The sequence below is a fragment of the Vombatus ursinus genome, unplaced genomic scaffold, assembly GCF_900497805.2.
Source record: "Vombatus ursinus unplaced genomic scaffold, bare-nosed wombat genome assembly UNPS02014802.1, whole genome shotgun sequence".
Lineage (NCBI taxonomy): Eukaryota > Metazoa > Chordata > Mammalia > Diprotodontia > Vombatidae > Vombatus > Vombatus ursinus.
In genome coordinates this window covers 5195311-5210421 of record NW_020954580.1, presented here as the reverse complement: position 1 = coordinate 5210421, position 15111 = coordinate 5195311, and the positions used below count along the sequence as shown (strand labels likewise).

Below are 15111 nucleotides of genomic sequence, written 5' to 3'. Positions count from 1 at the left end.
TGTGTGTGTGTGTGTGTGTGTGTATCTGTGTGTCTGTGTTGGGGTGTGCTATGGTGTGTTGCTAGGAGAAGTAGTAACTACAGAATAAACAATATACATTTGTATAAAAAGAGATGTAGTCAGATGAAAGCAGAGGGGTCAAACCTATCTCCCCATTCCTGAATCTGCTCCTCCCTAAAAAACATAAAGCAAAATCAAAAAACACCTTTTTCTTGACTGCAAATCTCAAATGTCTCTAGCATACAATCTCAACTTTCTAGGGAGGAGCAGATTTAGGAATGGGGAGATAGGTTTTGGGAATGGGACACTGGAGTCTGAACCATATGTGCACACTCTTTCAGCTAAGAATAGGGAGCACAAGAAGAAGTTCAGGGGTGCACCCAAAAGTAATATCAATTACAGAGAACACAGAAGATGCCCAGATTTTTTCTGTAGTTTTCTTTAATGGTTGAAGCTCCAAACCCTAAACTCTATAGAGTCTGATCCCCTAGGAACCTATTCTAAAGCACTCTGAAATGAACTCAGGTCAGCCTCTTACCTGACCACCTATTTGTAAATTAAAACAAATCCTCTTTAGAAGTGGCTTCCCTCATTTTCTCCACAAATTCCAACTTATGTGTCTGCTTTCCTTTCCCTTTGATCCCTCTGTTCTCATCTGAATGCATCTCCTCCTCAATGCCTCCTTCAGACAGCTTCTCAGGTAATTATCCGACGCACAAGTATAACAATACCACACTCTTATTTGAAGTTAGCTTTTGGTAGCTATTGTCTATAGGGCAAATTATAAATCCCTTAGCTTAATATTTAGGGCCCTCCTCAATCTGGCTCCACTCTGTCTTTTCAGATTTATTGCATCTCCCTAAGGTTCTACTCATTTCAGTCAATACCATGAATACCAGATTGTTCTAACCCCATGGAACTCCTTCCATACCATTGTTGTTAGGGGATAGGACTAACTCCTACCTTATAGGCCAATACCAACTAAGAGTTCATTGCATTCTTACCCTGAGACAGAGAGGCAGTATAGTACAGTGGAAAGAGCTGCTGGGTATAGAGCTAGAGGACCTGAATTTGAATCCTAGCCCTACTATTTACTAACTTTAACTTTTGGCAAGTCATAACCACTCTAGGCCTCAGTTTCCTTATCTGTAAGATGAGGGAGTTAGATTAGTGTGGTATAGTGGAAAGAGCATTGACCTTGGAGGGCCTTAGCTCAAATCCCAGATCTTCTGCTCTCTACCTGTGTGTATACCTTGGCCCAGTCTCTTTGTGCCTCAGTTTCCTCATCTGTAAAATGAGAATGTTAGACTAGCTGGCTGCTAAGGTCCCTCCCAACTCTAAATCTATGATCTTATGTTTTCTAAGGTGCTTTTCATCTCTAAATCCTGAGAAATCTGGGAGTTGGAGGAGAGGCAACGAAAGGGCTTAACTTCTGTGGTCCCCACAGAATGCTCTGGAGGTGCATGGGGGGCTGCTTTTTCCTTTCACTTTGTGGGCCTCAAAAACCATTCCAGATCTGCTTCAGACCAAGGACTAAAAATTTAAGACTTCCTTGATGGCCAGTCTTAGGTCATATGGTGAGGGGATCAGGGAACCTTTTCTGAAGACATATTATACTCCAGAAACATTTACAGCTAAGAGAGAAAAAAGCCTCAGCATGTTCACTGAGCTCTACCTGGGTATTCCTAGATTCCAGGAGCACTTTCTGCCTTTTCTACAAACTTTTCTGGCTTAAACATGAACAAAAAAGGTTATCCTCTCTGCTTTTTCTCCTCCTTATCTCTTGTCTCCTGCACTCTCACTTGGGTCTAGCTCTGCTCCCTCAAAGGATCCCTCATTTCCTCTCTGGCAGGAAGTAGCTGTATCTTTCTTTGCCAGGCCCTGCACAACTTTCTCCAAGATGCTTGGTCATTGGAGCCAAGACTTCCCAATCCACAACTCCCGTGTAGGGTTTCAGCCTTTCTGCTCAAAACTAAGTTGGGGGCACCCTAGAATCTAATACCCGCTAGTCAACACCTGATCTCCTTCAGCTTTAATCTCAAATTTCCAGTAGCATGTTCAATTACTCCATCTGGATGCCCAATTGGCATCTCAAATCCAACCAGTCATTATCTTTACTTCAAAACCCTCCTTCCAGCATTCCTAGTTCTAATGATGGCATTAACCATTCTCCCAGTTACTTAAGCTGAAACCTTGAATTTGTTTTTGACGCTTCCCTCTTCCTCACCCCCCCCCCCATTCATTGCCAAGTCCTTCTAATTCTACCTTGGCAAAAATAATCCTGGCAGCTGTTCTTTCCTCTCTATTCACACTACCACCATTGTATTTCAGACCCACATTATGTTTTACCTGGATCATTGTAATAGCTTCCTAATTCGTCTCCCTGCATCATCCTTCCCCACCCCTTTCTCCCAATCCAGAACTTCCAGATAGCCACCAGAATACTAAGGCACAAATCTGACCATGTCACTCCCTTGCTCAAGGACATTTGGTGGCTCCTCATTACTCTCAAGAATAAAATATGAATTCTTTTGATAGTCACCTAAGACCCTCCACAATTTGGCTCCAACTTTCCCTTCCAGTGCAATTCCATACTATCACTCTTTACAGTCTCTGTATCCCAGCCAAACTCTTACTAACTGTTTCCCTTTTCTCATCCCATACTCTCACAACTCTGTCATTTTACTCAGGCTATTCCCAATGCCTGGGACACACTCCCTTTCAGTGTGACACAGTGGGAAGAGTGCTGAATTAGGAATCTAAGGACCTAGCATCAGATCCTACTTCTGATAAGCTCCTTAAGGGCAAAGACAGTGTTATTTTTTCTTTAATTCCCAATACCTTGCATAATAAACATATTAGATGCTTGTTGGCTGAATTATTTGTTTTTCATGAATTGGTCACCAGAAAATTGTTATGGCAGATAAAAGGCTGGATTATTTAGACCTTTCTCGCCATCCCAGGAACTTCAGTTCTCCCTCTCAGAATTCAGTTTCCTTATCTGTGAAATTAAGGGTTTGGAGTGGATGGTTTTCTACAGTCTTCTCTAGTCCTAAAAATTCTATGATAATCTATACTCATGCAGGAAGGGAACCTTCTTCTGGGCAAGACCAGCTTCTCTCTCTTATAAGTGCTGTTTCTTCCCTTCTCTCCTAGCGTGAGTGTATCTCAATTCATGTGGGTCAGGCTGGTGTGCAGATTGGCAATGCCTGTTGGGAGCTGTACTGCCTGGAACATGGCATCCAGCCTGATGGGCAGATGCCCAGTGACAAGACCATTGGAGGGGGCGATGACTCCTTTAACACCTTCTTCAGTGAAACTGGGGCTGGCAAGCATGTGCCTCGGGCTGTCTTTGTGGACTTGGAGCCCACAGTGATTGGTGAGTTCAGTTCCATCTATGCCCTTCTCCATGGCCCTAGTTACCACATCCAGATTTTTTAATCTTACTGGAGAACATAATCTTACTGGAGAACTGCGACTATTCCTTGTTTTTCATTTCCCTTATTACTGGAACTAATTGGAGCTAAAACTCTGAGGATATAGATTGTCTTTTAGTCCCTAAGCTTCAAGGATCCACCTTGGTTCAAGATGATCCTCTATTCCTCTCCCCCCTACCCCAGCTTCAAAGTAAAACACACTGCCCTGCATATATTATCATTAGGAAATGTTTATTGAATTGAATTGAAGGGCATAGCTACAACTACATTCTAGATGAGGCTACAAAGGCAGGGTGGCTTCAAGCCCCCTGGTCTCTCAAGCTACTCTATCCCCCCACCCAGACCATAAGACATGGAAGGACCAAAGTTTATGCTCATTGCAGATGAGGTTCGGACTGGGACCTACCGCCAGCTCTTCCATCCAGAGCAGCTCATCACAGGCAAGGAAGATGCTGCCAACAATTATGCACGAGGCCATTACACTATTGGGAAAGAGCTTATTGACTTGGTACTGGATCGAATCCGGAAGCTGGTAAGGATTGCCTATTCAAAGAAGAAGAGGGTCATGGGGCACCAGGGCAGCTAGGTTCTTTCCCCTTGCAATGGAAAAGAAGCCGAATCAGGCAGGGTTTTTCCATGAAATTGTACTTTAAGAGTAAAGTGCCATTTTGAGATTCCAGAAGTAGAATAAGGACTGAGTGAATGTCTGGCCTCTAACAGGATTGAAAAGCGGGAAACTAATTTTTTTTAATCATATCTTGTATGAATACCACTACAGTGCAAGACACATGGTAGGTAAGAGCTCAAGACACAGAGGCTAGTGGATTGGCTGAGGGAGCTATGAAATCCAGAAATACCCTAAGGGAACTCCTACATGGTGATTACAGATAGGTAGCTAGTGGAATCCCAAGGATCCCAATAATTTGTTATAATGGATGAAAGGGATACAACTTTCCCTGGACATTTGCTGATTACCCAGTGATTGACTCACTGGAGTAAAAGACAACCCTTTTTTCTTGTTGATCAATTAATACATAGCACTTCCAGGAATAGGGTGAAACAGAAAGAATCTAGAGTTAGGAAGATGGAAGGGGATAGATTGGCTCTTTAAATCATGCCTAGAGTGTTTAAAGAAAATTGATCTCTTGGAATGTCAGGAATTTTTCCAGAGTGAAAGGGGAGCAAGATGAGAAGATAGTATTTTTCTCTTTGAGGGATAGCAAAAAGGAGCTCTTTGCTCGCTTTAGATTACGTCTTGTGGAGGTTTTGCAAAAGTCTAAAAAAAAAACCTTTAAAGATTTAAAAACATTTTCTTTCCTTTTCATGCTTGTGGTATCATGTCCCATTCTTCTATTTCTCCTTTCCACCCCCATCCTCATTTCTAGGCTGACCAGTGTACAGGACTCCAGGGCTTCCTCATCTTCCACAGCTTTGGGGGTGGCACCGGCTCTGGCTTCACCTCCCTGTTGATGGAACGGCTCTCAGTTGACTATGGAAAGAAGTCCAAGCTAGAGTTCTCCATCTATCCAGCCCCCCAGATTTCTACAGCTGTGGTAGAGCCCTACAACTCCATCCTGACTACCCACACCACCCTCGAGCACTCAGATTGTGCCTTCATGGTGGACAATGAGGCCATCTATGATATCTGCCGCCGAAATCTAGACATCGAACGTCCCACCTATACCAACCTCAACCGTCTCATCGGCCAAATTGTCTCCTCTATCACAGCATCTCTTCGTTTTGATGGTGCCCTTAATGTGGACCTCACAGAGTTCCAGACCAACTTGGTGCCCTACCCTCGAATCCATTTCCCCCTGGCAACCTATGCCCCTGTCATCTCTGCTGAGAAGGCCTACCACGAACAACTCTCAGTGGCAGAGATCACTAATGCCTGCTTTGAGCCAGCCAACCAGATGGTGAAGTGCGACCCTCGTCATGGCAAATACATGGCCTGCTGCCTCCTGTACCGTGGTGATGTGGTGCCCAAAGATGTCAATGCTGCCATTGCCACCATCAAGACCAAGCGTACCATTCAGTTTGTGGACTGGTGCCCTACTGGCTTCAAGGTTGGCATCAACTATCAACCACCCACTGTGGTTCCTGGTGGGGATCTGGCCAAGGTACAGAGAGCAGTGTGTATGCTGAGCAACACAACAGCCATTGCAGAAGCCTGGGCTCGCCTGGACCACAAGTTTGACCTGATGTATGCCAAGAGGGCATTCGTGCACTGGTATGTAGGTGAGGGCATGGAGGAGGGAGAGTTCTCTGAGGCTCGGGAGGACATGGCAGCTCTGGAGAAAGATTACGAGGAGGTGGGAATGGATAGTTTGGAAGGAGAAGGGGAGGAAGAAGAGGGAGATGAGTACTAAAGAAAGAACTAGAAGCTTATTTCAAATAAAATGCTTTATCTTCATTGTCCATGTATGTGTCCTCATTTTGTCTATGTTTTAAGATTTAGAAATTTGACTGGGAGTTGGGGTTTTGACTTTAAAGAGAAATAGCACTTGATGCCTCTCTACCCCACTAATTTTCTATTCAGGCTCTGAATTTGCTTCTCCTAGACAGGACGAATTAAAGGGTAGATAAATCAGCCTCTTTAGGGTGAGAGTTCATTGAAAAAGACAACTTGACCCAAGGTGCAAGATTTTATAATCACAAAGCGCAGCAAAGGATCAGCAATCACAGCTATCTGGGACTCAACTATTTCTGCACTTTTCCTTGTAAGGAATGCACAGGGCTGGGTGGTGGTGGTGGTGAGGAGACTTCAAGAACCAGAGAGGTTGCACTCCCACTACAGCTCAGAACTCCTGAGCTCAATTGATCAATCAACTCCACCTTAGCTTCCCTGGTGGCTGGGATTACAGGCGTGCAACAGCATGCCCAGTTCACCTAGACTTGCAATAGCCTTCTCATTAGTCACCCTGTCTCAAGTGTCTCCCACCTTGCCCCTCCCCCCAAACTCCAATGGCTCTCTATTACTTCTAGGAATAATTACAAAAGTCCTTTATTGGCATTTAAAGCTCTTTACGATCTGCCACATCCTGCCTCTCTAGTCATACACTCTATTCCCCTCCACATACTCTACAATCCAGTCATCCCTGACCTACTTCTTCACACAATGCTCCATCTCCTACCTTTGCAAACATTCCCCAAGCCTAAAATGTCCTTCCTTTTCACCTCTGCCTCTTAAGATCCCTGGCTTTTTTCAATACTTAACTCAGGTATAACCTTCTTCAAGAAACCTTTCCCAATCCCCCCCCTCCTCCCCTCCCCCACTGCTAGTGCCTCCCCCTCTAAGGTTACCCTGTATCTACTTTGTTTCTACCATCTCTCTCTCTCCCTCCCCTCTTTCTCATCTATCTATCTATCTGTCTATGTGGTTTCTCTCATTAGAATGGAAGCTCCTTGAGGGCAGGGAATTTTTTTTTTAACTTTTCTTTGTGTCTCTAGAGCTTAGCACAATGCTTGGCATATAGTAAGTACTTAAGTGCTTTTTCATTGCTTGTTTAATTTGATTGTTTCAGGTCAAGTTTGGTCATCTTCATATGACAGCATTCACTTTCAATATTTTGTTTTTGTTTTTTCCATTTCTATCATTGCAGTCATTTATACTGTTTTTCTGATTCTGCTTGCTTTACTTTGTATCAGATAATTTGTCTTCCAAAGCTTATCTATATTCATCATATCTATTGTTTCTTTCAGCTAAGTAGTACTCCCTTACATACATGTACCACAATATACTTTGTTTCCAGTCTTTTGATACTACAAATAGTATCAAATAATAAATGCTATTAATTTTTGGTTTGTATGAAGGCTTTCTTTTTGTCATTGACCTCCTTGGGGTATATACTTGGCAGTGAGATCTCTGGGTCAGAAAGTATGGACATTTTAATGACTTTCATAATTCAAATTATTCATCAATTCACAGCTCCACTAATAGTGTATTGTTGTATGCATTATTATGTCTATCTTTTCGAAATCCCTCCAACCAATGACTATTCCCATCTTTGTCCTCTTTGCCAATTTGCTGGGTATGAGATGAAATCAATCAACAAGCATTTATTAAGTCCTTACTACTGGGCAGGCACTGTGATAAAACACTGGGAGAGTAAAAAATAATAAATACCTAGAATTTTGATTTCATCAGTGTACAGAGTTCTGAGTAGGGCACTCCCTTTACTAGGGAATTCAGTTCCTATTCTGCAACTTATTGTCTTGGACAGTTGCCTGGACACTGAGAGGAGACTTACCCAGGGTCACACAGCTAGTTTGTATCAAAAGTAGAAGTTGAACTCAGGTCTTCCTAACTGGAAGGACAACTGTATTCACTGTGTCAGATGGCCTCACATAAATGCTAGGAATACAAAAACAAAAGCAAAAAGTAGTCCATTACAATGGGTAAGACAATGTATACCTATACAGGTGTGTATGTGTATATGTGCATAAATACACATACACATATACATCACATGCACATACATACTTGGTATATATGTATATGCTCTTTACACATGTATATAAACAATATGTTTATAAACAACAGTTTATATATACACACATACCTACATAAACATATAAGGTAGAGAGATAGATATGGTATGAATGTATGTGTATATATATCTCTATATATACATCTATACATCTATCTATCTATATCTACATATATACATCTCTCTCTATATAGTCTGTGTATACACATATGCGTATGTGGCATATAAACATACATACACACACATATGGCTAAATGGTACAGGAATAGAGTTCTAGGCCTGGAGTCAGGAAGAGCTAAGTTCTAATGCAGCCTCAAACAATAAATAGCTGTATGACCCTGGATAAGTCATTTAACCCTGTTTGCCTCAGTTTCCTCATCTGTATCATGAGCTGGAGAAGGAAATGGCAAAACCACTCCAGTGTCTTTGGCAAGAAAACCCCAAATGGGTTCATGAAAGTTGTACACAAATGAAATGACTGAACAAAAAAGTGTGTGTATATGTATAGTTGTGTGTATACACACACCCATACATATAATACAAAGTAGATACAAGGTAACCTTAGAGGGGGAAGCACTAGTAGCTGGAGGAATTAGGAAAGGCCTTTTGTGAGTTGAGTCTTGAAGAAAGCCATAGATCCTAAGAGGCAGAGGTGAGGAGAAAGGGCATTTTAGACTTGGAGAATATTTGCAAAGGCATGGAGAAAGGAAGGAGGGCTGTATGAAGAACAGCAAGCAGGGAAGAGATGACTAAACTGTAGAGTCCATGAAGGGAAGTAAGAAGGAAAGAAATAAGCACTTATTAAGCACCTACTATGTGTTAGACACTGTGTTAAGTGCTTTACAAATATGATTTCATTTCATCCTCACAACAATCTTGGGAGGTAGGTGCTATTATTATCCCCATTTTATAGTTGAGGAAATTGAGGCAGATAGAGTAAAGTGACTTGTCCAGGGTCACTCAGCTAATATAAATATCTGAGATCACATCTGAACCCAAATCTTTCTCACTCCAGGTCTAGAGTTCTATCCACTACCCCACTGAGCAGCCAGGAAATCAGGACAGGCCTGATTTTGAAGAACTTTAAATGCCAAACAGAGGAATTTATAGTTTTTCCTAGAGGTAATAGGGAGCCACTGGAGTTTTCTGGGTAGGGGGCTGTGTGTGTGTGTGGGGGGTGAGGAATGACATTATTTGCGCATGCTTTTGGTAAATCACCTTGGCAGCTGTGTGCAAGATGGATTGAAGCGGGAAGAAACTTGAGACAAGGAGCCTAATCAGAGGACTATTGCAATAATCCAAGTGAAGGATGAGTGGACGGATATATTCAAAAGATATTGTGGCAATAGAAACGAAAAGATCTGGCAACAGACTGAATATGTAGAGATGAGTGAAAGAGAAGTGAAGGATGGCACCAAGTCTATCAGCCTCTGTGACTGGAAGAATGTGGTGCTCTACATAGTAATAGGGAAGTCTGGAAGAGGGGAAAAGATAATGAGTTCTATTTTGGACATGTTGAGTTTGAGATGTTTATGGGACATCGGGTTCAAAATATCCAATAGGCAGTTCATGATGCAGGCATGGAGCTTAAGAGAGTTTGGAGCTGGATATATAGTTCTGGAAGTCATCTGCATAGAGATGAGAATTGAACCCATGGGTGCTAACGACACCACCGAGTGAAAGAATCTTTCTATAATCCCTCTATCACTATTTCCTTCCTTTATGATCTTTGCCAATTTTCTGGGAGTGAGTGAAATAAATATAAAATAAATCAATATGGAAAAAACATGAATTTACAGAGCACAAACTTCTCACTCACGCAAATATCTCTGTTGTTCACTTTGCTGTAATGGGGGTTTTGATGAGACTAGGACAGCTCCCCAAATCTCACTCGGTAGCCAGGGTGTCGCCTGAATCACCAGCCAGGATATGTATTGAGTTAAAAGGTAGCTAAGGAAAATAAAACTGTCATCTTCTTAACTACATTGTAACAACTGGGATACTATTGTCTTAACAGAAGGAGGTACCATATACATGGAGTCTGCAAAAAGCAGAGCCAAGTGATAAGTCTGCTAGCATATACCCGGCACTGCATGGGGGGAGGGTGTGGGAGGGGGAGGGGGTCTCTGATTCTAGACGATTGTTACAAGTATTTTAGGTAGAATCACCCCCAGTGTGAAGGATAATTCATCACATTACCACAGCTTGATGGAAGGATCCCTAAAGAAAATCCAACCTTGTTCTAATTCTCGGCTCACCGAGAAACCTTCTGGTTCTTTGTAAATTGGTCTCCTAATTAACCACCAGGAGGGAGAGCCCATGTAGACAACCAGCACTGGTTTTCTCGCCAGCTAGATCTCCCATGTAAATTAACAAATTGGCATTGTGGTTTATTATGTCAGTCTCTTGTGTGTCTGCTGTATGTGAACCAACTCCTCAGAGCCCCAGCGTAGGCAGAAAAAAAATGAAGCTGCTTAGCTTGTAAGGGCTGAGCACCTGACCAAGTTTTCACACCAGTGTTGCCAACATAAGGAGGTGTAACCTCGACTCTCAGGCAGTCTGTCTTCTTACCTATCTCTCCTTTAGCTTCATTTGCTTTTCCTGATCTCCCAGTGGGCTCACTGCTCACACCACCAGCACCAGCCTTTCCCCTTACACTGCTTTCTTTACTTCCCCTGGACCGTGTGTTCACAAATCCCATTTCCCCTTAGTTCAGTTGAGACAAAGTGGGCTTTTTCAAAAGGAACTTTTAATAGGAAATGAAAGGGGAAAAAAAGGATAAAAGAATAAAAAAAGAATGAGTTTCTGCTAGGTATATACTCCTAAAGAGTTCTAAGACAGAAAGGTCCCTCATATACCATTCACTGTCACACTGTTTGTGATGGCAGAAAATTAGAAATAAAGTAGTTGCCCATTGATCGAAGAATAGCTAAATAAATTGTGCTGCATGAATGAAATAGCATGTGACATATGCAGTGATGAATATAAAAAATTCAGAGAAGCACCATTTTGTGGTTAGTGGATGGGGAACATGTCCTAGAGTCAGAAAGACCTGGATTCAAATCCTACCTCAAGGACTAACTGTGTGACCTTTGGCAAATCACCTTTTTATGCCTCAGTTTCTGTATCTTAGCCTACAGATAGGCTTCTTATCTATAAAATGAGGCAATTGGACTTCAAGGTCTCTCAGATCACTTCCAGTTCTAAATTATTCTATAAACTGATGCAGAGTGAAGTGAACAGTTCTAGGGAAATAATTTACAAAATGGCTACAATGTAAATGGAAAGAATAACAACAAAGAGGTGGAGTTGTGAACTGGTCCAACCATTCTGGAGAGCAATTTGAAACTATGTCCAAAGGGCAACCAAACTGTGCATACCCTTTCATCCAGCAATACCACTACTAGGTCTGTATCCCAAAAAGATCATAAAAAAGGGAAAAGGACCCACACCTACAAACATATTTATAGTAGCTCTTTTTGTGGTGGCTAAGAATTGGGAATTGAGGGGATGCCCATCAATTGGAGAATGGCTGGACATGTTGTGGTATATGGATGTGATGGAATATACCACAATTATATATAAGAAAAGATGCACAGGTGGACTTCAGAAAAACCTGGAAAGACTTACATGAACTGATGCTGAGTGAAGTGAGTAGAACCAGGAGAACATTGTACATAGTAACACCAACATTATGTGATGACCAACTTTGATAAACTTAACTCTTCTCAGCCATACAATGATTTAAGACAATTCCAAAAGACTCATGAAAGAAAATGCTATCCACATCCAGAGAAAGAGCTATGGAATCTGAATGCAGATCAAAGCATACTATTCTCTCTCTCTCTCTCTCCCTCTCTCCCTCTCCTTCTGTCTTGTGGTTTTTGCCTTTGGTTCTAATTCTTCTTTACAACATGGCTAATGTGGAAATATTTTTAATATGATTGTACATGTATATCCTGCATCAGATTTCACACTGTCTTGGGGAGGGGGGAGTAGAAGGAAGGGGGAAAATTTAGAACTCAAAATTTTATAGAAGTGAATGTTAAAAACTAAAAACAAACAAACAATTAAAAGAATAACAACAAAGTAGTATCCCAAACTGAACTCCATATAATGATAAAGACCAAGCTTGTCCTGGGAGAAGAGCTGACAAAATGCACCTTTCCAGTTTCTTTGTCAAAGTGAAGGATTATGGGTGTAGACTATTGCATACACAGTCAGATTAGTGTAATTATGCTGAGTTCCTTTCCCCACTCCCACCCCCACCCCAACTCTTTTTTTATTCTTTGTTATGAAGGATGGATCACTGATGGGTGGGAGGGGTGTAGTTATGGTGATGGTAATGGTGGACACTGTAGTCAGAAAGGTAAGTGATATAAAAATAAAAGATATCAGCAAAAATGAAAACATTTAAATTAAAAATTCCCCCCACCTACCTGACAAAACATAAAAGTATAGAGCACATATTTCATACTCAAATACTCAGAATGATCTGTCAGCTCATTGATTTGGATTATTTCTCCATCAATGCAGGTTATGACTCAACCAATGTCATCCTCTGGGACTCTTGTCCTTGTCCTTCCATAAATTCACCACATGGGGTCCACTCAGCATACTGGAGGCCTTCTTATCCTAACTTTAGATACTCTAGAAGTCATAGGTTGGTGTTGCCAATAGCTGTTCAGGGATGCTCTGGTCCCATTCCTCTACTCATCTTGAGGTTGGGGACTGTCAAGTCACTTTAAATTCCAATGGGCATTATTGCTGGCCCTAACAGAATTCTCAGTTCCTTCCAGATACAGCTTCCTTTCTGTGCTGCATTCCTGTCACATTTCTGTACTGTTCTGACCCTCAGAAAAACATTCCCTTGTCTTTGGGTAAAGCAGCTACTTCTTATTTGGATCCCATAATTATTCTGCTGGGCTATCTTGTAGTATAACCACAGAGTCAATGCCTCTACTTTCTTGGAAGTCTCTATGGTCCCTGGAAGTCTTATTCTTTTTGTTTTGTTTTTGTTTTTTGCTAGGCAATGGGGTTAAGTGACTTGCCCAGGGTTACACAGCTAACAAGTGTCAAGTATCTGAGGCCACATTTGAACTCAGGTCCTCCTAACTCCAGAGTGGATACTCTAACCAAGCACCATCTAACTGCCCCTGCAGTCTTATTCTTGAAATTGGCTCGTTTTTCTCTGCCTCATTCCTTTTCTCTGAAGTATATTCCCTAGTAGGCTGTCAAGGGTACTTTAACAAGAAATGGAGTTTAACTAAATTTGAACATTTAAATTTGAGTAAATTTAAGCAATCACAGGGCTGCTGTAGTTTGCTGGGAAAGCAAAAAATGTAACAATGCTTATCAGAGAAAAATTCCCTCTGCCCTGTATCTTGTTTGAACAGATGTTTCTTAACTATAATCACTTGTACTGTATGTCACCTATAACCTACTTTGATTTTCAGTACTATATATCACTTATACTTTGGGTTTATTTTTTTAAAAATTCATTTTACCTTTTCAATTATCAAGTATTATTTTTTTTTCCTTTCTGTCTCATCCCACCCCTCCTAACTGGGGGAATGGGGGAGAAAAGAAAAAAACCCCCAACAAACCCAGAATCCTTGTAACAAATATTCAGAGTCAATAAAACAAATTCTTATATGTACAAAATGTGTGTCCTATTCTTCATATCTCTGTCAGGAGGTTTACCTATAATTTTCTAAAGTAGAAATTTCTTAATAATGAGAATGGTTTTACACACACACACACACACACATACACACACACACACACACACACACACACACACTTTGCTAGTGTAGCCAATCAGGATAGAGGGAGTATTTATTTTTATTTTGTTGCTTTTCTATATAAAATAAAGCATCTTATAAAATCTAATTGTGTTTATACCGAGATATATCTATTTTTAAATCTCCCTTGCATTGCAAGTAAAAAAAAAAATCTGGTGACTAACGATTGCATATTGGAGTTTTTCTTTCAGCTGTCACAATACAGTCTTTGACTGAAGCTTGGCTTCTTCAATAATTATTCTAAGTTAACATCTGGGCCTAGTTTCCCAAGAGTCCTTGTGGCCTTGATTGCGGAGATCATTTTCCTTGGGGCCTGCCTTCATTGTACCAGTTTCCTTTTATGTCAGAATCTCTGCCTTTTTATTTTAAAGTTAGTACTCCCTTTTGTGGGAATCCTTAGGTTCCTGTCTGTAGGATATCTCCTGCCCTCCCTCCTTTACAGAGCAGATGACAGATATCTCCAGTTCAGTGATCCTTCTCATCTAGTCTCAGGTTACTGGTCCCACCCACTTGTCCTGAGTTCTCTAGTGACTCATTGCTTCCTCACAAACATTAGGATTACTTTATATATATAATAGCCATAACAGGCCATATTTTACTAATACTCTTCAAGGAGCTTCCCTTGCCTTTTCTTACCTCATGGAAAGGCTGTGCTGGGCTTAGTGACTCTCCTAATATCCAAGTGTCAGAGCACCAAGTGTTAGAAAGAGAGAGAGAGAGAGAGAGAGAGAGAGAGAGAGAGAGAGAGAGAGAGAGAGAGAGAGAGAGAGAGAGAGAAGGAAAGAAAGAAAGAAAGAAAGAAAGAAAGAAAGAAAGAAAGAAAAAGAAAGAAAGAAAGAAAGAAAGAAAAGAAAGAAAGAAAGAAAGAAAGAAAGAAAAAGAAAGAAAGAAAGAAAGAAAGAAAAGAAAGAAAGAAACTGGAGCAAATTGTTCTCTATTCTCTGACCATCTCCATTAACTCCCTGCAACCCTGATGTACCTGCCCCACCCTGACCTACCCATCATTTTGAGACCTTTCCTCATCTTCCTAGTTATTGGCACTTTCTTTTGAAATTGTATATACTTTGTACTTACTTACACGTACTTCACTATAGGCTCTCTGAGAACAAGGACTAATTTCTTTTTCTGTTTTTGTTTTTGTTCTTGTTTTTTGTTTTCTATCCTCTGGGTATACCACAGTACCTTGACTATATTGGGCATTTGATAAATATTTCTTTAATTGAATTGAATTGGAGTTTTATCATAATCTGAAAAATAAGGGAAGCAGAAGGAATGAGAAGAGGAGGGTGAAAAGGAAGGTGAGGAATGATACAGAACACTCAGCTCACTTCCAGAAGGAACAATGGGAATCAAATCACTAGAAAGGAACCAGGGCCTTCA

The 15111-nt window shown here is 41.1% G+C and overlaps 1 protein-coding gene across 1 annotated transcript in view; it reads left to right on the top strand.

Annotated features, from left to right (window-relative positions):
• The window catches only part of LOC114051339 (tubulin alpha-1D chain), a 6684-nt gene extending 827 nt beyond the window's left edge, over positions 1 to 5857 (top strand). Inside the window, exons 2-4 of the mRNA XM_027873609.1 lie at positions 3157 to 3379; positions 3821 to 3969; positions 4823 to 5857. Coding sequence (XP_027729410.1) covers positions 3157 to 3379; positions 3821 to 3969; positions 4823 to 5806 — 1356 coding nt within the window. The 3' untranslated portion in view covers positions 5807 to 5857. The remainder of the gene's footprint in view (positions 1 to 3156; positions 3380 to 3820; positions 3970 to 4822) is intronic.
• Positions 5858 to 15111: the final 9254 nt, after the last annotated feature.